Source organism: Bombina bombina, chromosome 6, assembly GCF_027579735.1.
Source record: "Bombina bombina isolate aBomBom1 chromosome 6, aBomBom1.pri, whole genome shotgun sequence".
Taxonomy (NCBI): Eukaryota; Metazoa; Chordata; class Amphibia; order Anura; family Bombinatoridae; genus Bombina; species Bombina bombina.
This window is the reverse complement of record NC_069504.1, coordinates 866662948-866687111: the sequence shown is the minus strand read 5'-3', so window position 1 is coordinate 866687111 and position 24164 is coordinate 866662948. Positions and strand designations below refer to the sequence as shown.

Sequence of the window (24164 nt, the reverse complement as noted above, 5' to 3'; positions counted from 1 at the left end):
TGTGAATGTGTTCAGGAATAGAACTATTTAATGGTTATTGCAGGTTTTTCAATATTTTGTTCAAATACAGTATGCATCATGGACTATTTAAACGCACGTGCCTAAGCCTGCAGTTGTCTTCTACTCTCTGTGCACTGAATTCCTAATATCAGCCATATATTTGGCTTCATACACTTCAAGCCTCTATTACAATTAATTAGTGTAAATCTTTAAACTTTGCATGCAACTAGGGTGTCTTTGGTTTCTTGCTACATTTTAATGATATTATAATAACGGAACAAAAAAAATGCTTAGTTTTAAATTTCAGAATAAAAATACATATCTTTTATGTCCTATAAAGATAATTTATGTCAATGGAATATTTCCTTGAATCAAACCCCCCTTTACCCTCATTTACCTTATAAGTCCTTTGCACTGGTCAGCCATTTTTTTTTCTCCCTCCAGAAGCAGAGTGCTACAGCCAATCATAAACTGTAATGTTTTGTTGGTGAGGCTGAAGAAACACACTAATGCTGCCTTCTCCCAACCTCTGCACAAGTGAGCTGACTCTGTGCTGAGACTTATTGCAGGCTTCACAAATGTCAAAATATTGGTTGTAGCGCTCTGCTTTTGTAAGAGCAGTAAAACAGCTGCTGAGGAGGAGGATGTGTAAAGTAGGAGAGGGTAAAGAGATGATTGATTTTAGATAATATTATATTGACATAACTTTTATTTTTGAAGGATATGAAAGGTTTGCATTAGAGGTTTTAATTCTGAAATTTAAAAGGAAAAGGTTTTGTGTCCCTTTGTGTATATGTTTGTTGGTTCAAATGTGCTATATTTATTGTTGTTATTTTAAACCATCCAGATTTCCCACATGATTCTTATGTCCCTGAAAGTAACATGGTGTGCTTGTAGTGCTGGGGTACCCTTTTGCAGAGCCCATATCTCAGGCCTCCCACCATATAGCGGTACATGTGACACCATATTTAAAATTGTAGGGAAGCTTTTCTATTAAATAAGGCTCACTTCTAGTGGACAACATGCACAATGTTTATGGAATAGGTAGAGGCTGTTATGTAGCCCCTATCCACTTTGCTTTAATTAGAAATGGCCTGATTAGAAAGAGAGGAAATCTCTATTTTGAATAATTGGTCACTTAAAGGGACACTGTACCCAAATTTTTTCTTTTGTGATTCACGTAGAGCATGCTATTTTAAGCAACTTTCTAATTTACTCCTATAATCACATTTTCTTCATTCTCTTGGTATCTTTATTTGAAAAGAAAGAATGTAGGTTAAGATGCCGGCCCATTTTTGGTGAACAACTTGGGTTGTTCTTGCTGATTGGTGGATAAATTCACCCACCAATAAACAAGGGCTGTCCAGTATACCGAACAAAAAAAACAGCTTAGATGCCTTCTTTTTCAAATAAAGATAGCAAGAGAACTTAGAAAAATTGGTAAAAGGAGTAAATTATAAAGTTGCTTAAAATTGCATGCTCTATCTGAATCACGAAAGAAAAAATTTGGATTCAGTGTCCCTTTAACCTTCTAGTCACCAATTAGGTACCAGAGTGGATATTTTAAGCATGAAGGGGCCTTTTTTGGTTCTCCTATCTCCTTCAGAAATCACACAGAGAGGCATGTAACAACATTTTGAAAATTATATATTCAACTCTTGTGTTTATCTTGTTAAAGAGATTTATGAGACTAAATCACATATGGGTAACAAATGGCCAGTAGTATTGGGTTAAGGATATTAATCAGTTTTACATTTTATTTACTACCACATATATTAGTAAACATTTTATTCTATGTACTAATTAATTGATCTAATGAATAGATCATGATATGCAATTAATAAATCATTATATACCAGGAGATATCTGTGCTTGCTTTTATGAGTAATTTGGGATTATTTACAAGATTATAAAAACATCAGGTACATGTCTTATTTCTGTCCATACACCAGTAGATAACTTAGAAAAAAATCTATCTATCAAAATATGGGTGCCTCTGGTTTAATTTATGTGTATTATTCACAACTATATTTTATATTTATGTATTTTTATAATGGAATAATATCTTTTCTTTCATATTTCTATAGAGTTCCCTTACATGGTTTTGAGACTTACTGTTGCAATATTTTTTGCATTCTGGTGTGATAAATCCATGTAAAATTGCTTTTTTATTTTACTTTGTTCAGGAGTCCTGTAGAATGTGGCTTCCATCTGGGTACAGAAAGAAAAAAAGTAGCAATTCATTTTTATAGATAATAACACGTTACAAGTGCATGTAATTGGATTTCAGATTAAACATAATTTAACACCTTGATATGCAAGATCATTTACAAACTTTATCCCTTAAAGGGACATTATACACTAGATTTTTCTTTGCATAAATGTTTTCTAGATGATCCATTTATATAGTCCATCTGGGAGTTTTATGTAACAATGTATAGTTTTGCTTATTTTTTTAATAACATTGTGCTGGTTTTAAGACTCCAAACCAAGCCCCAAAGTGTCAGATGTATACACGCGTTTACAGACTACTTCTGGCTTCTGTTTGTCTAATCTGTCTTTTCATATGCAGGAAAGGGGGGGGGGGGAGTATCTGCACCCGCCCCTTTCACTGGTTGTTCCAGCTAATCCCATCAGCAATGCAAAATTTGGAGCTTTTAAGTAAATTTTTAAAAGGTTTTGTACTGGATTTTTAGATCATTATCTGTGCATATTCTTCTTTATAGTAGTGTCTATGTCTATTACATCCAGTTATGTCTCAATTTTTAGGCAACCCCTCTAACCACACATCCTCAAAAATATTCCACTGTCTTTCTATAGTTCTATTATTTTCTCAAGAATTCCAGGAGAAACCGATAACACAGTATTTCTGTTCTGTGGCAATTGAGTGCACCTTGGTAGACATGCAGTCAGTCTTTTTTTAAAAAAAATATAGGCCTTGATCAAAGTCTGTTGGGCAATTATTCCAGCTAAACTGGATGCTTCTAAGTAAGTTTTTAAACGGTTTTAAACTGGAGTTTTATATCAGTATCTGTGCATATTATCCTTTATAGTGGTGTCTATTACATGCAGTTATATGGAAATTGGTGTATACTGTCTCTTTAACTGTGAAGGATGGTGGAGAGAGCATCATGGTCTGGAGCTGCTTTGCTGCCTCAGGGCCTGGACACCTTGCAGTCATTGAGGGAACAATGAATTTAAAAGAGTATCAAGACATTTTACAGGAGAATGACAGGGCAGTAGTCTGTGACCACAAGCTTAAAGGGGCAGTACACACCTTTTAATAACAAGACATTTGTGTTCTGTTGTATAGAATAACGGATCTGCCAAGTCTTAAAGTTTTTAAAACAAATAAACATCCTTTACACTGCGGTTATTTTTCAATAGTCAAACTCCACCCACCACAGATCACAAAGCTAGCCCACCCATAAAGTTAGTATACAGTGTTTAATTTTGAAGGTGTTATCTGATAAAGCCAATTAGAAAAGTCAGCAGGGTGAATTTTAAAGTTCTGAGAATTAGAAACTGCTTAATTTTCAGAGCTAAATTGCATGGAAAGTTGGAAAAATAATAAAAATATATTACTAAGTTGTTACTAAGTTGAGGTTGGGTGATGTAACAAGACAAAACAAACAAGTAAATAAAGAATGGCTGAAAAAGAAGATTTGTGTTTTGGAATGACCAGGTCAGAATTCTGACCTTAACCCAATTAAAATGCCGTGGCATGACCTGAAGAGGGCTGTTGCAATCAAGACAACCCAGAAGTATTAATGAAGTAAAACAGATTTGTTGGGGGGGAAAGGTCCGAAAATTATCCTAAACTTTGTGCAAGTCTTATAAACAGATACAGGAAACGTTTGATGTAGGTTGTTGCTGCTAAATGAGTATCTACAAGTAAATTTAAGGGTTCTCTGGTTATATCTTATTAGTTTAGTCAAATTGTGTTTGTCTATAATTGGGACTTAGATGAAAATCAGACCCCATTCTATGAGTAATCAATACAGAAAGCCAGGTAATTCAAAAGGGTTCACAAACTTTTTCTTCCAGCTGTATGTATTTATGAATGTAGATAGATAGAGTTGGACATTTCCAGAAGTCCACCAGTCCTGGACAAGTAATAAATTGCAACAGACAAGATTTTTCCTAAATTGAATACTTATTGGACTAGTAGCTTTTTCCCTCTGACTAGTAAACTGTAGAGTTATTTTTCCACTCCTGTATCTGTTTGTGTTGGAGATACAGCATTGCAACCACTTAAAGGGACATAGACTGTATACACAAGTGGGCATTGCTTGACTAATTTTTGATATTTTCCTACACCAATAAATATTAAAATATTTTATAAGTTGAATTTTAACCCATTCAGGTATTAAATCACTGTGTACCTGAAAACAGGACATTTATCGAGATTACCTTGTCTCACTCGTGTCAGGCCATCTCGAGAGGGGGATTATGTCAGGACAATTGTCTGGGGAAATTCACATTTTAATAATTCCTATTAATCACAAGTGTCTGTGCTATATTATATAGGCATAAAATTGATAATATTCAAGGTCCCCAACATAGTTGCATGATTCCTATCAATGTATTATTATATCATTGTATTATTGGTATAAATATCCTCAAATATTCCCATGTTATTAATACATGGTTCCAGTAAGTCTCTGTCTATAAACATTAGTGGGGTTTGACATTGGTTAGTAGTCAACTAGAGATAATGACTTGTTTTTCAGAACATATTTACAAAATACATATTTGTCTATTATAGCTTAGTGACGAGGGAAAAAATGTTCTGACTGTCAAATCTTAGCTCATTAATAAAAAATGTTAATTAATCTTTAATTAGTGTTAGTCAATCATTTATGTGAACCTAACTTTATCAGTTGGGGTGGAGTTGAAAGTTTTCCATAAAATACACACTCACCCACAAAAAGGGGCACAAGGGGACACAAGCAGAAGGCACAAGGGGCAACACTGAGCAGGCATAATGACCACACCCTGTCCAGAGGAGATGGGAGGCTAAGCTAACCAGAGAAGTCAGGATAATGGCAAGAGAGGGTCCAGGGGTATGAAACAAACCCACACAAAACAGTTTTGTTAAAATTATTTATGCTCTTTATATATATATATTCAAAGTTTTATTATTGAATCAGGTGAGTTCATGTGTTTCAAATAGATAACATTGAGCTCAGGCACGTGAAGCTCCTAGGAGTCAGCACTGATTGGCTAAAAATGCAAGTCTGTCAAAATAACTGAAATAAGGGGGCAGTTTGCAGAGGCTTAGATACAAGGTAATCACAGAGGTAAAAAGTATATTATTATAACTGTGTTGGTTATGCATAACTACGGAATGGGTAATAAAGGGATTATATACATTTTTAAACAACAAAAATTCTGGTGTTTACTGTCCCTTTAAATCATTGTAATGATGTATGCTTATTGATTTGCTTTATTTTAATATTGCTTATTATTTCCAATAATTATTTTAATAAACTAACGGCTAGATTACGAGTTTTGCGGTAAGGTAAAAAAGCAGCGTTAACAGGTCCTAACGCTGCTTTTTCACTACCGCTGCTATTACGAGTCTTGCAGGTTTAGGGGCCCGCACATTTTTTTGGCCTTACCGCAAACCGACTTACGTAAACTTCGTAAACCCTTTTTTCAATGGGACTTGCATAGCGCCGGTATTAGGAGTCTGTCCTGGGAGGCCAAAAAGTGAGCGGTACATCCTATACCGACAAGATTCCTAAAGCATTCTAAAGTCAGTAGTTATAAGTTTTACACTACAACGCCATAGCATAAAACTCATAACTAAAGTGCTAAAAAGTACACTAAAACCCATAAACTACCTATTAACCCCTAAACCGAGGCCCTCCTGCATCGCAAACACTGAAATAAAATTATTAACCCCTAATCTGCCGCTCCGCACATCGCCACCACTATAATAAACATATTAACCCCTAAACCGCAGCACTCCCGCCTCGGAAACACTAGTTAAATATTATTAATCCCTAATCTGCCACCCCTAATATCGCCACCACCTACATTTATATATATATATTAACCCCTAATCTTCCGCCTCCAACGTCGCCGCCACTATATTAAATTTATTAACCCCTAAACCTAAGTCTAACCCTAACCCTAACACCCCCTAATTGAAATATAATTTAAATAAATCTAAATAAAATTACTATCATTAACTACATTATTCCTATTTAAAACTAAATACTTACCTATAAAATAAACCCTAAGCTAGCTACAATATAACTAATAGTTACATTGTAGCTATCTTAGGGTTTATTTTTATTTTACAGGCAAGTTTGTATTTATTTTAACTAGGTAGAATAGTTATTAAATAGTTGTTAATGTAGGTAATTTATTTAATTATAGTGTAGTGTTAGGTGGTTAGTGTAACTTAGATTAGGTTTTATTTTACAGGTAAATTTGTATTTATTTTAGCTAGGTAGTTATTAAATAGTTAATAACTATTCTACCTAGTTAAAATAAAAACAATCTTGCCTGTAAAATAAAAATAAACCCTAAGTTGTTAATGTAGGTAATTTATTTAATTATAGTGTAGTGTTAGGTGGTTAGTGTAACTTAGATTAGGTTTTAGTTTACAGATAAATTTGTATTTATTTTAGCTAAGTAGTTATTAAATAGTTAATAACTATTTAATAACTATTCTACCTAGTTAAAATAAATACAATCTTGCCTGTAAAATAAAAATAAACCCTAAGCTAGCTACAATGTAACTTTTGCGCTCTCTCTCCCCCTCTTTTGCGCTTTCTCTCCCCCTCTCTTTTACGCTCTCTCTGTCCTCCTCTCTTTTGCGTTCTCTCTCTCTTTTGTGCTCTCTCTCTCCCCTTCTCTTTTGCACTCTCTCTTTCCCCATCTCTTTTGCGCTCTCTCTCCCCCTCTCTTTTGCTCTGTCTCTCTCTCCTTTTTTTGCTCTCTCTCTCCATCCCTCTCTTTTGCTCTTTCTCTCCATCCCTCTCTTTTGCTCTTTCTCTCCATCCCTCTCTTTTGCTCTCTCTCCATCCCTCTCTTTTGCTCTCTCTCTCTCCCCCCTCTTCCCCCCCTCTCTTCTGCTCTGTCACTCTCCCCTCTCTTTTGCTCTCTCTCTCCATCCCTTTCTTTTGCTCTCTCTCCCCATCCCTTTCTTTTGCTCTCTCTCCCACACTCTATTGCTCTCTATCCTCCCTCTATTTTGCTCTCTCTCCCCCCTCTCTTTTTCTCTCTCTTCTCCTCTCTATTGCTCTCTCTCCCCCTCTCTTTTTCTCTCTATTCCCTCTCTTCTGCTCTTCCCCCTCTCTTTAGCTCTTTCCTATCTCTTTTTGTCTCTCCCCCTCTCTTTCTATTTCTCTCCCCTCTCTCTCGCACCGACCACGCCCCCTGCCACGCCCGGCCACACCCCTGACAATGCCCGGCCATGCCCGACCACGCCCACAATCCCACCCGGCCACGTCCATGCTCCCACCCAGCCACGCCCACTTTCGCCGCAAACAGCACAGCATGTCAGGTAAGGCCAGGTGTGTTTGTCCTCGTGCTGTCTCTACTGCGCATTACAGCTTCAGACAAACACTCTTGGCCTTTTATATTATAGGATAGAGTTACATTAACAGAATCGTATAGAAGTTCCACAATATTTATTGTGTCTTAACACGTAATACTTATATTATTATATTTAAAAAGGAAGGGGTCAATAGTATGCTTATATCTATCACCTAAGGTGGGATGTTGCTTAAAGAGGTTAACTTACAGGAGACGTTTGCTTACACATCAAGATTGGAGAGCCCTAAATCCTAAACCCATGCTGGTGATCCTGGATAAACAGTTAAAAAGTAATTATAAGCACTTTTATACTAATAGAAATTAGCTAGATCAATAAACACATTTGCCTACTATACCGATGCCCTGTTCAAATCCCTTAAAGATACCGTGAGCCGTGCGTCATACTTGGCGCCAAAAAAATTAGTTTATTTTTCACTCCACTTCCTATATACCTCTTGCTTTCTATATGCTCAGAGGGCTATGCTGTTTGCATTTTTTCCCATTCCTGAAACTGCCATATAAGGAAATTGTAAATTTTGCTTTAATGTTGTTTTTTCTTTTACATTTTGCAAGATGTCTCAATCTGATCCTGTCTCAGAAGCAACTGTTGGAACCCTGCTGCATGATCACAGTTCTACCAAAGCTAAGTGTATCTGTTGTAAATTAGCTGAGATTATATCTCCAGCTGTAGTATGTGACAGTTGTCATGATAAGCTTTTGCCCGTTGAAAACGTTTCCATCAGTACTAGTACAGTTTCTGTTGTTCCTTCAACATCTAATGTACATATTATCCCTGTTGATATGAAAAATTCAATTGGTGATGCCATACAGAAGGCTTTGTCTGCTATTCCGCCTTCTAATAAATGTAAAAGGTCTTTTAAAACTTCTCATAAAATTGATGAAATTTCTAATGACCGACCAACATACTGAAATATCCTCCTCTGATGAGGATCTCTCTGAGTTAGAAGTTCCTACCTCAGATATTGAAACTGACAAATCTACTTATCTTTTCAAAATTGAGTATATTCGTTCCTTCTTAAAAGAAGTGTTGGTTACTTTGGATATTGAGGTGTCTAGTCCTCTTGATATCAAAACTAGTAATCATTTAAATTCTATTTATAAATCTCCCGTGGTTACTCCTGAGGTTTTTCCAATTCCTGATGCTGTTTCTGATGTGATTGCTAAGGAATGGATTAAGCCTGGTACTTATTTCATTCCTTCTTCTAGGTTTAAAAGGTTGTACCCTTTGCCAGCGGCTAGATTAGAGTTTTGGGAAAAAGTCCCCAAAGTTGATGGGGCTCTTTCTACTCTTGCCAAACGTACTACTATTTCTATGGAAGACAGTACTTCTTTTAAAGATCCTTTAGATAGGAAACTGGAATCTTATCTAAGGAAAGCTTATTTATATTCTAGCTATATTCTCAGGCCTGCCATTTCTATGGCTGTTGTTGCGGCTGCATCAACCTTTTGGTTGGATAGCTTAGTGCAACAGGAAACAGATCCTGATTTGTCTAGCATTGTTTGTTTGCTTCAACATGCTAATCATTTTATCTGTGATTCTATTTTTGATATCATCAAACTTGATGTTAAATCTATGTCTTTAGCTATTTTAGCTAGAAGAGCTTTATGGCTCAAATCTTGGAATACTGACATGGTATCTAAGTCTAGATTACTATCTCTTTCTTTCCAAGGTAACAATTTATTTGGTTCTCAATTGGATTAAATTATTTCAACTATCACTGGGGGGAATGGAGTTTTTTGTCTCAGGATAAAAGATCTAAGGGTAAATCGAAAACTTCTAATCGTTTTTGGTCTTTTTGACAGAATAAGGGACAGAAAACCAATCCTTCCCCTAAAGACTCTGGTTCCAATTGGAAACCTTCTTCAAGTTGGAATAAATCCAAGCCTTTTAAGAAACCAAAGCCAGCCCCCAAGTCTGCATGAAGGTGCGGCCCTCGATCCAGTTCAGCTGGTGGAGGCAGATTGAAATTATTCCAAGACATTTGGGCAGATTCTGTTCAAAATCAGTGGATTCAGAGAATTGTCTCTCAAGGGTATCGAATAGGATTCAGAGTAAGACCTCCTGTAAGAAGATTCTTTCTCTCTCATGTTCCAGCAAATCCGGCGAAGGCTCAGGCTTTTCTGAAGTGTGTTTCAGATTTAGAGCTTTCAGGGGTAATAATTCCAGTTCTGTTTCAGGAACAGGGTCTGGGGTTTTATTCAAATCTATTCATTGTCCCAAAGAAAGAAAATTCATTCAGGCCAGTTCTGGATCTGAAGTTTTTGAATCATTTTGTAAGAGTCCCAACTTTCAAGATGGTGACTATGAGGACTATTTTGCCTTTTGTTCAGCATGGTCATTATATGTCCATGATAGACTTACAGGATGCATATCTTCACATTCCGATTCATCCAGACCACTATCGGTTTCTGAGATTCTCTTTTCTAGACAAATGATCTATAATATACCAGAAGGGGATATAAAGGCGCGCTGTCCAAAAAAAAAATATATTGGTTTGTGTGAAACAATATATGACTAGTATTTGTATCAAAAACAAATACCGTATCCGACTTTCACAGTGTGGTTGCAACAGCTAGTGTCCATATATTGAAGTCACAGCCGGTGGTCCTTGACAAGGCAGCTCCTCCTGGTCCCAGAGAGCAGGGATATCACTGTTATAAAATACAAAGAGAAAGAGGGCGCCACATAGCGTAATAACGTTTTTTCAAAGTAGTTAGGTGTTAACAGGAAATGCGCTTACCAAAAGTAGTTGCAATGTACTGTGACCAGTGCAATCTCGCCTGCTAGCACTTTAATCAGCGGCTAGTACACTGTATGATGGTGAGCCTTCTCAGGATCTCCCTTTTTCTTTTGTGGATGGCTCTGTAAGCACCTTCAGCTGTAGAAAATAGAAAGAGGGCGCCACATAGCGTAATAACGTTTTTTCAAAGTAGTTAGGTGTTAACAGGTAATGCGCTTACCAAAAGTTGTTGCACTGTACTATGGCCAGTGCAATCTCGCCTGCTAGTACTTTAATCAGCGGCTAGTACACTGTATAATGGTGAGCCTTCTCAGGATCTCCCTATTATTACGCTATGTGGCGCCCTCTTTCTATTTGTATCTTTTCTAGACAAGCATTACCAATTTGTCGCTCTTCCATTTGGCCTAGCAACAGCTCCAAGGATCTTTTAGAAGGTTCTCGGTGCCCTTCTATCTGTAATCAGAGAGCAGGGTATGGTGGTGTTTCCTTATTTGGACTATATCTTGGTACTAGCTGAGTCTTTACTTCTAGCCGAATCTCACACGAATCAACTAGCGTTGTTTCTTCAAAGACATGGTTGGAGAATCAATTTACCAAAGGGTTTCTTGATTCCTCAGACAAGGGTCACCTTTTTAGGTTTCCAGATAGATTCAGTGTCCATGACTCTGTCTTTAACAGACAAGAGACAAATGAAATTGGTTTCAGCTTGTCGAAACCTTCAGTCTCAATCATTCCCTTCAGTGGCTATGTGCATAGAAGTTTTAGGTCTCATGACTGCAGCATCGGACGCAATTCCCCTTTGCTCGTTTTTATATGAGATCTCTACAGCTTTGTATGCTGAATCAATGGTGCAGGGATTAAACTCGGATATCACAATTGATATACTTAAATCCCAACATTCAACTCTCTTTGACTTGGTGGTTAGACCATCATCGTAAAATTCAAGGGGCTTCTTTTGTTCATCCTACCTGGACTGTAATCACAACAGATGCAAGTCTTTCAGGCTGGGGAGCTCTCTGGGGATCTCTGACAGCACAAGGGGTTTGGAAACCTCAAGAGGCGAGGTTACCAATCAATATTTTAGAACTCTGTGCTATTTTCAGGGATCTTCAGGTTTGGCCTCTGTTAAAGAGAGAACCATTAATTTGTTTTCAGACGGACAATATCACAACTGTGGCATATGTCAATCATCAGGGTGGGACTCGCAGTCCCCTAGCTATGAAAGAAGTATCTCGGATACTTTCTTGGGTGGAATCCAGCTCTTGTCTAATTTCTGCGGTGCATATCCCAGGTGTAGACAATTGGGAAGCAAATTATCTCAGCCGTCAGAATTTACATCCGGAGGTGTGGTCTCTCCATCCAGATGTATTTTGTCAGATTGTACAGATGTGGGGTCTTCCAGAAATAGAGCTGATGGCTTCTCATCTAAACAAGAAACTTCCCAGGTACCTATCCAGGTCCAGGGATCCTCAGGCGGAGATAGTGGATGCTTTAGAAATTCCTTGGTTTTATCAACCTGCTTATATCTTTCTGCCTCTAGTTCTTCCAAGAGTGATCTCAAGATCATTATGAAACAATCGTATGTGTTTCTGATAGCACCAGCATGGCCTCACAAGTTTTGGTATGCAGGTCTTGTCCGGATGTCCAGTTGCCAGCCTTGGCCACTTCCTTTAAGACCAGACCTTCTGTCTCAAGGGCCATTTTTCCATCAGGATCTCAAATCATTAAATTTGAAGGTATGGAAATTGAATGCTTAGTGCTTAGTCATATAGGTTTCTCTGACTCAGTGATTAATACTATGTTACAGGCTCGTAAGTCTGTTTCAAGCAAAATTTATTATCGAGTTTGGAAAACTTATATTTCTTTCATGTAATTAGCAAGAGTCCATGAGCTAGTGACGTATGGGATATACATTCCTACCAGGAGGGGCAAAGTTTCCCAAACCTCAAAATGCCTATAAATACACCCCTCACCACACCCACAATTCAGTTTTACAAACTTTGCCTCCGATGGAGGTGGTGAAGTAAGTTTGTGCTAGATTCTACGTTGATATGCGCTCCGCAGCAAGTTGGAGCCCGGTTTTCCTCTCAGCGTGCAGTGAATGTCAGAGGGATGTGAGGAGAGTATTGCCTATTTGAATGCAGTGATCTCCTTCTACGGGGTCTATTTCATAGGTTCTCTGTTATCGGTCGTAGAGATTCATCTCTTACCTCCCTTTTCAGATCGACGATATACTCTTATATATACCATTACCTCTGCTGATTCTCGTTTCAGTACTGGTTTGGCTTTCTACAAACATGTAGATGAGTGTCCTGGGGTAAGTAAATCTTATTTTCTGTGACACTCTAAGCTATGGTTGGGCACTTTGTTTATAAAGTTCTAAATATATGTATTCAAACATTTATTTGCCTTGACTCAGAATGTTCAACATTCCTTATTTTTCAGACAGTCAGTTTCATATTTGGGATAATGCATTTGAATTAATCATTTTTTCTTACCTTCAAAAATTTGACTCTTTTTCCCTGTGGGCTGTTAGGCTCGCGGGGGCTGAAAATGCTTCATTTTATTGCGTCATTCTTGGCGCTGACTTTTTTGTCGCAAAAAATCTTTTCCGTTTCCGGCGTCATACGTGTCGCCGGAAGTTGCGTCATTTTTTTACGTTATTTTGCGCCAAAAGTGTCGGCGTTACGGATGTGGCGTCATTTTTGGCGCCAAAAGCATTTAGGCGCCAAATAATGTGGGCGTCTTATTTGGCGTTAAAAAATATGGGCGTCGCTTTTGTCTCCACATTATTTAAGTCTCATTTTTCATTGCTTCTGGTTGCTAGAAGCTTGTTCTTTGGCATTTTTTCCCATTCCTGAAACTGTCATTTAAGGAATTTGATCAATTTTGCTTTATATGTTGTTTTTTCTCTTACATATTGCAAAATGTCTCACGTTGCATCTGAGTCAGAAGATACTACAGGAAAATTGCTGTCTAGTGCTGGATCTACCAAAGCTAAGTGTATCTGCTGTAAACTTTTGGTAGCTATTCCTCCGGCTGTTGTTTGTATTAATTGTCATGACAAACTTGTTAATGCAGATAATATTTCCTTTAGTAAAGTACCATTGTCTGTTGCAGTTCCTTCAACATCTAAGGTGCAGAATGTTCCTGATAACATAAGAGATTTTGTTTCTGAATCCATAAAGAAGGCTATGTCTGTTATTTCTCCTTCTAGTAAACGTAAAAAATCTTTTAAAACTTCTCTCCCTACAGATGAATTTTTAAATGAACATCATCATTCTGATTCTGATGACTCTTCTGGTTCAAAGGATTCTGTCTCAGAGATTGATGCTGATAAATCTTCATATTTATTTAAAATGGAATTTATTCGTTCTTTACTTAAAGAAGTACTAATTGCTTTAGAAATAGAGGATTCTGGTCCTCTTGATACTAATTCTAAACGTTTGAATAAGGTATTTAAATCTCCCGTGGTTATTCCAGAAGTTTTTCCTGTTCCTAATGCTATTTCTGCAGTAATTTCCAAAGAATGGGATAAATTGGGTAATTCATTTACTCCTTCTAAACGTTTTAAGCAATTATATCCTGTGCCGTCTGACAGATTAGAATTTTGGGACAAAATCCCTAAAGTTGATGGGGCTATTTCTACCCTTGCTAAACGTACTACTATTCCTACGTCAGATGGTACTTCGTTTAAGGATCCTTTAGATAGGAAAATTGAATCCTTTCTAAGAAAAGCTTATCTGTGTTCAGGTAATCTTCTTAGACCTGCTATATCTTTGGCTGATGTTGCTGCAGCTTCAACTTTTTGGTTGGAAACTTTAGCGCAACAAGTAACAGATCATGATTCTCATGATATTATTATTCTTCTTCAGCATGCTAATAATTTTATCTGTGATGCCATTTTTTATATTATCAGAGTTGATGTCAGGTTTATGTCTCTAGCTATTTTAGCTAGAAGAGCTTTATGGCTTAAGACTTGGAATGCTGATATGGCTTCTAAATCAACTCTACTTTCCATTTCTTTCCAGGGTAACAAATTATTTGGTTCTCAGTTGGATTCTATTATCTCAACTGTTACTGGTGGGAAAGGAACTTTTTTACCACAGGATAAAAAATCTAAAGGTAAAAACAGGGCTAATAATCGTTTTCGTTCCTTTCGTTTCAACAAAGAACAAAAGCCTAATCCTTCATCCTCAGGAGCAGTTTCAGTTTGGAAACCATCTCCAGTCTGGAATAAATCCAAGCCTGCTAGAAAGGCAAAGCCTGCTTCTAAGTCCTCATGAAGGTGCGGCCCTCATTCCAGCTCAGCTGGTAGGGGGCAGGTTACGTTTTTTCAAAGAAATTTGGATCAATTCTGTTCACAATCTTTGGATTCAGAACATTGTTTCAGAAGGGTACAGAATTGGTTTCAAGATGAGACCTCCTGCAAAGAGATTTTTTCTTTCCCGTGTCCCAGTAAATCCAGTGAAAGCTCAAGCATTTCTGAATTGTGTTTCAGATCTAGAGTTGGCTGGAGTAATTATGCCAGTTCCAGTTCCGGAACAGGGGATGGGGTTTTATTCAAATCTCTTCATTGTACCAAAGAAGGAGAATTCCTTCAGACCAGTTCTGGATCTAAAAATATTGAATCGTTATGTAAGGATACCAACGTTCAAGATGGTAACTGTAAGGACTATCTTGCCTTTTGTTCAGCAAGGGCATTATATGTCCACAATAGATTTACAGGATGCATATCTGCATATTCCGATTCATCCAGATCATTATCAGTTCCTGAGATTCTCTTTTCTGGACAAGCATTACCAGTTTGTGGCTCTGCCGTTTGGCCTAGCTACAGCTCCAAGAATTTTTACAAAGCTTCTTGGTGCCCTTCTGTCTGTAATCAGAGAACAGGGTATTGTGGTATTTCCTTATTTGGACGATATCTTGGTACTTGCTCAGTCTTTACATTTAGCAGAATCTCATACGAATCGACTTGTGTTGTTTCTTCAAGATCATGGTTGGAGGATCAATTTACCAAAAAGTTCATTGATTCCTCAGACAAGGGTAACCTTTCTGGGTTTCCAGATAGATTCAGTGTCCATGACTCTGTCTTTAACAGACGAGAGATGTCTAAAATTGATTTCAGCTTGTCGAAACCTTCAGTCACAATCATTCCCTTCGGTAGCCTTATGCATGGAAATTCTAGGTCTTATGACTGCTGCATCGGACACGATCCCCTTTGCTCGTTTTCACATGCGACCTCTTCAGCTCTGTATGCTGAATCAATGGTGCAAGGATTACACAAAGATATCTCAATTAATATCTTTAAAACCGATTGTTCGACACTCTCTAACGTGGTGGACAGATCACCATCGTTTAATTCAGGGGGCTTCTTTTGTGCTTCCGACCTGGACTGTAATTTCAACAGATGCAAGTCTCACAGGTTGGGGAGCTGTGTGGGGATCTCTGACGGCACAAGGAGTTTGGGAATCTCAGGAGGTGAGATTACCGATCAATATTTTGGAACTCCGTGCAATTTTCAGAGCTCTTCAGTTTTGGCCTCTTCTGAAGAGAGAATCGTTCATTTGTTTTCAGACAGACAATGTCACAACTGTGGCATACATCAATCATCAAGGAGGAACTCACAGTCCTCTGGCTATGAAAGAAGTATCTCGAATTTTGGTTTGGGCGGAATCCAGCTCCTGTCTAATCTCTGCGGTTCATATCCCAGGTGTAGACAATTGGGAAGCGGATTATCTCAGTCGCCAAACGTTGCATCCGGGCGAATGGTCTCTTCACCCAGAGGTATTTCTTCAGATTGTTCAAATGTGGGAACTTCCAGAAATAGATCTGATGGCGTCTCATCTAAACAAGAAACTTCCCAGATATCTGTCCAGATCCCGGGATCCTCAGGCGGAGGCAGTGGATGCATTATCACTTCCTTGGAAGTATCATCCTGCCTATATCTTTCCGCCTCTAGTTCTTCTTCCAAGAGTAATCTCCAAGATTCTGAAGGAATGCTTGTTTGTTCTGCTGCTAGCTCCGGCATGGCCTCACAGGTTTTGGTATGCGGATCTTGTCCGGATGGCCTCTTGCCAACCGTGGACTCTTCCGTTAAGACCAGACCTTCTGTCACAAGGTCCTTTTTTCCATCAGGATCTGAAATCCTTAAATTTAAAGGTATGGAGATTGAACGCTTGATTCTTGGTCAAAGAGGTTTCTCTGACTCTGTGATTAATACTATGTTACAGGCTCGTAAATCTGTATCTAGAGAGATATATTATAGAGTCTGGAAGACTTATATTTCTTGGTGTCTTTCTCATCATTTATCTTGGCATTCTTTTAGAATACCGAGAATTTTACAGTTTCTTCAGGATGGTTTAGATAAGGGTTTGTCTGCAAGTTCCTTGAAAGGACAAATCTCTGCTCTTTCTGTTCTTTTTCACAGAAAGATTGCTATTCTTCCTGATATTCATTGTTTTGTACAAGCTTTGGTTCGTATAAAACCTGTCATTAAGTCAATTTCTCCTCCTTGGAGTTTGAATTTGGTTCTGGGAGCTCTTCAAGCTCCTCCCTTTGAACCTATGCATTCATTGGACATTAAATTACTTTCTTGGAAAGTTTTGTTCCTTTTGGCCATCTCTTCTGCCAGAAGAGTTTCTGAATTATCTGCTCTTTCTTGTGAGTCTCCTTTTCTGATTTTTCATCAGGATAAGGTGGTGTTGCGAACTTCTTTTGAATTTTTACCTAAAGTTGTGAATTCCAACAACATTAGTAGAGAAATTGTGGTTCCTTCATTATGTCCTAATCCTAAGAATTCTAAGGAGAAATCATTGCATTCTTTGGATGTTAGAGCTTTGAAATATTATGTTGAAGCTACTAAGTCTTTCCGAAAGACTTCTAGTCTATTTGTTATCTTTTCCGGTTCTAGAAAAGGCCAGAAAGCTTCTGCCATTTCTTTGGCATCTTGGTTGAAATCTTTAATTCATCTTGCCTATGTTGAGTCGGGTAAAACTCCGCCTCAGAGGATTACAGCTCATTCTACCAGGTCAGTTTCTACTTCCTGGGCGTTTAGGAATGAAGCTTCGGTTGATCAGATTTGCAAAGCAGCAACTTGGTCCTCTTTGCATACTTTTACTAAATTCTACCATTTTGATGTATTTTCTTCTTCTGAAGCAGTTTTTGGTAGAAAAGTACTTCAGGCAGCGGTTTCAGTCTGAATCTTCTGCTTATGTTTTTCATTAAACTTTATTTTGGGTGTGGATTATTTTCAGCAGGAATTGGCTGTCTTTATATTATCCCTCCCTCTCTAGTGACTCTTGTGTGGGAAGATCCACATCTTGGGTAATCATTATACCATACGTCACTAGCTCATGGACTCTTGCTAATTACATGAAAGAAAACATAATTTATGTAAGAACTTACCTGATAAATTCATTTCTTTCATATTAGCAAGAGTCCATGAGGCCCGCCCTTTTTTTGTGGTGGTTATGATTTTTGTATAAAGCACACTTATTCCAATTCCTTATTTTATATGCTTTCGCACTTTTTTATCACCCCACTTCTTGGCTATTCGTTAAACTGAATTGTGGGTGTGGTGAGGGGTGTATTTATAGGCATTTTGAGGTTTGGGAAACTTTGCCCCTCCTGGTAGGAATGTATATCCCATACGTCACTAGCTCATGGACTCTTGCTAATATGAAAGAAATGAATTTATCAGGTAAGTTCTTACATAAATTATGTTTTTATGGTGTTCTTCTCATAAATTCTCCTGGCATTCTTTTAGAATTCCTAGAATTTTGCAGTTTCTTCAGGATGGTTTGGATAAAGGTTTGTCTGGAAGTACTTTGAAAGGACAAATCTCTGCTATTTCTGTTTTATTTCATAGAAAGATTGTTAAGCTTCCTGATATTCATTGTTTTGTTCAGGCTTTGGTTTGTATCAAGCCTGTTATTAAATCAATCTCTCCTCCTTGGAGTCTTAATTTGGTTTTGAAGACTTTTGCAGGCTCCTCATTTTGAGCCTATGCATTCTTTGGATATTAAACTACTTTCTTAGAAAGTGTTGTTTCTTTTGGCTATCTCTTCAGCTAGAAGAGTTTCCGAATTGTCTGCTCTCTCTTGCGAGTCTCCTTTGCTGATTTTTCATCAGGATAAGGCTGTTTTGCGGACTTCGTTTAAATTTATTCCTAAGGTTGTGAATTCTAACAACATTAGTAGGGAAATTGTTGTTCCTTCCTTGTGTCCTAATCCCAAGAATACTCTTGAAAGATCTTTACATTCTTTGGATATTGTAAGAGCTTTGAAATATTATGTTGAAGATACTAAAAATTTCAGGAAGACATCTAGTCTATTTGTTGTCTTCTCTGGTTCTAGAAAAGGTCAGAAAGCGATTGCCATTTCTTTGGCATCTTGGTTAAAGCTTTTGATTCATAAAACTTATTTGGAGGCGGGACAGTCCCCGCCTCAGGGGATCACAGCTCATTCTACTAGATCAGTCTCCACTTCTTGGGCTTTTAAGAATGAAACTTCAGTTGATCAGATTTGCAAAGCAGCAACTTGGTCTTCTTTGCATACATTTACTAAATGTTACCATTTGTATGTATTTGCTTCTTCTGAAGCAGTTTTTGGTAGAAAAGTTCTTCAGGCAGCTGTTTCAGTTTGATTCTTCTGCTTATGTTTTAAGTTTTTTTTCTTTAAATTTATGAGAATTTTTTTTTTTGCGGATTTATTTTTTTCAGCTGAAAATGGCTGTTTTTATTTTATCCCTCCCTTTCTAGTGACTCTTCTGTGGACTTCCACATCTTGGGTATTTCTATCCCATACGTCACTAGCTCATGCACTCTTGCCAATTACATGAAAGAAAACATAATTTTTGTAAGAACTTAACTGATAAATTAATTTCTTTCATATTGGCAAGAGTCCATGAGACCCACCCTTTTTCTGGTGGTTATGATTTTTTTGTATAAAAGCACAATTATATTTCCAGTTCCTCTTTTTTGTATGCTTTTTTACTCCTAACTTTATCACCCCACTACTTGGCTATTCGTTAAACTGAATTGTGGGTGTGATGAGGGGTGTATTTATAGGCATTTTGAGGTTTGGGAAGCTTTGCCCCTCCTGGTAGGATTGGATATCCCATACGCCACTAGCTCATGGACTCTTGCCAATATGAAAGAAATGAATTTATCAGGTAAGTTCTTACATAAATGATGTTTTTAACATTCATTAGCTATTTAATATATAAATCTGTTTACTAGAAAGGCTAAATGTGGTTTTGTGTATGTATGTATATATATATATATATATATATATATATATATATATATATATATATATATATATTTTATTTTTACCTGAAAACTATTTCCCAATTGAACAGTCTTAATTGTAAAATCTTTACAGATAGCTAGATGTATATACAGTACATATTGTGACAAAGTGGCAGAACTTTTGGCCTCAACAAGAAGAAAAGTTAATTTGATTACAAAACATACTATTTATTTGTTACACCGCAGGTTTCACAAAATTAGTTTTTTGCAAAGATAAAACAAATTGAAACAATTACCTACTCCCAACTCAAGAGGCTAACTGAACTAAAGATTTCCTTACTACTTTACTGAGGCATCTAGGCTGTCTTCAGTAAACAACTGTTTTACTGGAAAAATCTTTTTAAATACAGTATAATAATAATTGATACTTGTATAGCACACAACCTCGGACTTAACCGACTCACAACACTAATAACAGGTGTTATTATTACCCAACTTAATGGTACTCATTTTACCGACCTCAGAAGGATGAAAGGCTGAGTGAACTTTGCCGGGATCGAACCTGCAACCCTCGTGTTGCTACAGATCTCTGCAACAGTGCATTAGCACAATGAGTTATCTGTCTGGCTTCACCATATCTCTTCCTATTGTTTACCCCAAAGCAACCTATTAAACATTTAGTAGCACTGACTGTGAGGCCAGCTTCTAAGTGTCTAAAACAGCTTCTACTTTATGCAAATGGGACTCCTTGTCCTGGCTATGGATACCTAGATCATCTAGATAAGCTGAGGCATAGGCATGGGGCTTCAACAACTTATTCATTAATCGTTGAAATGTTGCTGGTGCCCCATGTAATCCAAATGGCAAAACGGTACATTGGAGTGGCAAATGCTGTCTTCTCTTTAGCTTCCTCAGACAGAGGGATGTGTCAATACCCTTTTGTGAGGATCTGGTGCCATATTTTCAACAAGGTCATCTATCCTGGGAATAGTGTATGCATCAAATTTAGAACACTCATTGAGTTTTCTGAAATCATTTAAGAGCCACAGAACACCACCTTGGTTTTGGCACAAGGACTATAGGACTTGGCCACTGATTACAAGATTCCTCAATAACCCCTAGTTATAACATTTTTACTACTTCTGCCTGTATTTCCTCTCTTTTTGAGTTTGGTACCCTGTAGAGGTTTACTTTGACAATTACTCCTGGCTCCGTAATGATATTATGAACTTTGCCCTTAGTTCTATCTGGTGTATAAGAAAAAAACATCGGCATTTCTTTTTAACATTTCTTTAACTTCATTTTGCTGCTCTGCATTTTCGCCTTAGGGACAAGAGTGGATTTTGCCTTTAATTCCCATACTCCTACTTTTTCCTCATCAGGCTGCCTCACTTTGTAATTTAAAGGCCCTTCCTTGCTAATAATCTCATATGGGCCTTGCTACCAAGACAACCGTTTACTCAGTGGTGGGTCAAGAACCATAACCCGGTCACCTGGCTGGAAAGTTCATACAGAAAATTGTCTGTTATAGAGTACTTGTTGTCTGTTGAGCTTCTTCTAAATATTGTTTAACTATGAGAGTGATCTGGTTAATGTGTTCTTGCATTTGATCCACATTATTTACTATTATATATATATTATTTTCTTCAAAGGCTCCACCAAGTCCATGGCAATTTGTTCAAAGGTTGTATGAATTATGGGTAGAAGTATAAAAGGGCCCCTTATAATGAGGATTTGAAGCTGTTAATTGACAATCTGGGCATGAGGTGCAGAATCATTTTACCTTTGTAAAAAAGTTTCTTAACTTTCTGTCTTGGGTTTTCTCTGTTCCTAAATGTCCCCAAAAAAGATGGGCTAACTCTAAGACCTTTCGCCTGAAAGGGTGGGGTACCAAAAGTTTTTCTGTTTCTTGCCCTTCCTCTTTGACCGCTCTATATAATAGGTCATCTCTTAGAATGAAATAGGGATTACATTTTTAGACTTTCCTTCTACCCCAACTCCTTTAACTACTACAACATTTGTAAATGTATTTTGTATTAGTGTTCAGATTGTTAAGATGCTGTTCAACATTGATCTCTACTATGGATGCGGCATCAGCACTTAAACCTGGTATGGCACCAACCTCATTCTCAATCTCACTAACTAATGCTTCACATAACGGTTTGTACACCTGTACTTATCTGCCCTCCTCTCTTGCTTTGACTTCCATGTTTTACCACCTTTAGAAAATACAGTATATCAGGGTGAGTAAAAGGGAATACATGTGAGAGATTTTCATTTGCAGGTTCTGGATGTTTTACTGGGGTTAACTAATTTTGTATTAGAATCCTGAAACCTGGGAAGTTGCACCCCAACACCAGGGAATAGGGCAACCTGGGGACTATGGCAGCCTCAATCTTTATAGATCTTTCAAGATGTGTTATAATCTCCTCCATTTTTGCAATCACTTAAACTTTTATATGTATCTATTTTTAGTGGGTTCTGTGCTTCTAGGCCATACCTTCCCAACATTTGAAATAACCAAAGAGGGACACTTTTCTCCCCGTTAACAGAGGTTTGCTTTCCCTCCTCATGCGGGTACTATACAGGCTACGCACACATATTTTTACACACATACATAGTTACATACATACACACATATATTCCTTCACACACACACATTTACACATGCACACACATATACACTCTGATCAGTCTTCCCAGTAGCCTATATACAAACATATAATAATACAGGACTGCCATTCGGCCTCACTTACACACATAACCCCCTCCCCACACATACATACACACATATATATAAATAAATACACAAACATACATACACACACACATATATAAATACATACACAAACATACATACACACACACATATATACATACATACACACACACACATATATAAATACATACACAAACATATACACACACACACATACATACATACTTGGTTGCTATTATATATTGTTATATATTTTGTTATTCCACTTTTAAGTTTATGCAGTTCTGAGGCTTGTACAAGCTTTTATCAGTTTAAAAACTCACAGAATCCAGATGTTTTGAAACAAATAAGCTTGTGGTTGCTAGGGCATGTATGGGATTTGTTAGTAATAACTGTGAGGCATATCACTGCAATGCTGAATAAATGCAAGATACTGAAAGAAAGGGATACATGCTCTAAAGGATTATAGACTAAAAAATTACATTAAATAAACCAAGACAACAAATTTGAATAAAAAAGAGAACCTGTCCATAGGGGAAGGTTGCCTTTTATATATAATATCTGCTGGGTATAGGAGTTATTTGTCTTGACTAGTGAATGCCTATGATGCAAAGCCAAGAAAAATGTGTGATTCCAATAACAAAATATACTCTTTGTTAAACATATGACATAACTGTTTAGGTAATTTTGCCAAACATTGTTTATTCAGGAAATCAAAACTAAAGTAAGTGCTTTTGAGCGCAGTTTGAATCTGAAAACAGGGCTTCCACATACGTTTGATTTGCATTAGCAGTAAAAAGATTTTAACAGCAAATCCAAAAGTATATAATTATTGTTTTATTACCTGCTTCATAGTTTGCCACGTTATTTTCGGCTGCATTTCCTTGACAACAAGACAGTGGTTTATTTGTGGGCAGAATGTTCCTGCAGAGCTACGCTGAAAAAGCACAAAGAGCGTGGTAATGGTCTGCTGCTCAGTCACAAAGTCGCCGCTAGCACCAACCAACCGCCGGGTTTGGGACACTGTCTAAGCACTCACCTGCTGAGCTACGCTTTCCTAGGAGACAGAGACAGCACTATACAGTTAGCGCCTTGAAGTTTGCAATCACGTGCCAACTGACAAGAGCAATCGTGCATGGAGGTAGAGATCGATTGGATTTACTCAATGTAGTCACATGACTTTAGGATCCAATAGCAAGTCATTTTTTTGTTTTTTGTTAACTCAAGTGTAGCAGACCACTGCCCGGGGCAATGCGGGACTGAATGCTCAGTGCGAGACTGTGGGACAGACCTTTAAATTTGTGACTGTCCCGCACAACTCAGGACAGTTAAGGGGTATGTTCTAGGCTCTCAGTACAAGTCAAATCCCACTTCTGACACCACTGTGGCAAGGTGACTGAGCTTTTGTCCTCAACAAGGAGAGTTAATTTGATTAAAAAGCAAACTATTTATTTCAGGTTTCACATAATTAGCTTTTTTGCCAAGATAAAATAAATCAAAACAAACACCTACTCCCAACTGAAGAAGCTAACTAAACTTTGAAGACTTCCTAACTATTTTTTTAGAGCATCAGAGCTATCCCCAGTAAACAACTGCTTTACATAAATAAACCATCTTTTTAAAGTACCTGTTTTGTAACTCTGTGTTTCTGTTCTTACAGACAGTCTGTATTATAGTTCTTCTTCACAGGAAAGAGAGAGACAGCCTTTGCTCTCAGATCAGACCTTTTGTTAGCAAGCTTATTGCACTAGCTGAGAGCACCTACAATGTAACTGTTCCCCTCCTGGAAACACAGAGAGCTCCATTCTCCTGCTATATATGATCTCTGACCCTGTCAATATATATATATATATATATAATTATTGTCAGATTCAAA

General features: G+C 37.5%; 1 protein-coding gene across 1 annotated transcript in view; it reads right to left on the bottom strand.

Moving 5' to 3' along the window:
* The window catches only part of LOC128664720 (olfactory receptor 1361-like), a 91028-nt gene that overhangs the window by 41571 nt on the left and 25293 nt on the right, over positions 1-24164 (bottom strand). Inside the window, exon 2 of the mRNA XM_053719528.1 lies at positions 2116-2211. Coding sequence (XP_053575503.1) covers positions 2116-2211 — 96 coding nt within the window. The remainder of the gene's footprint in view (positions 1-2115; positions 2212-24164) is intronic.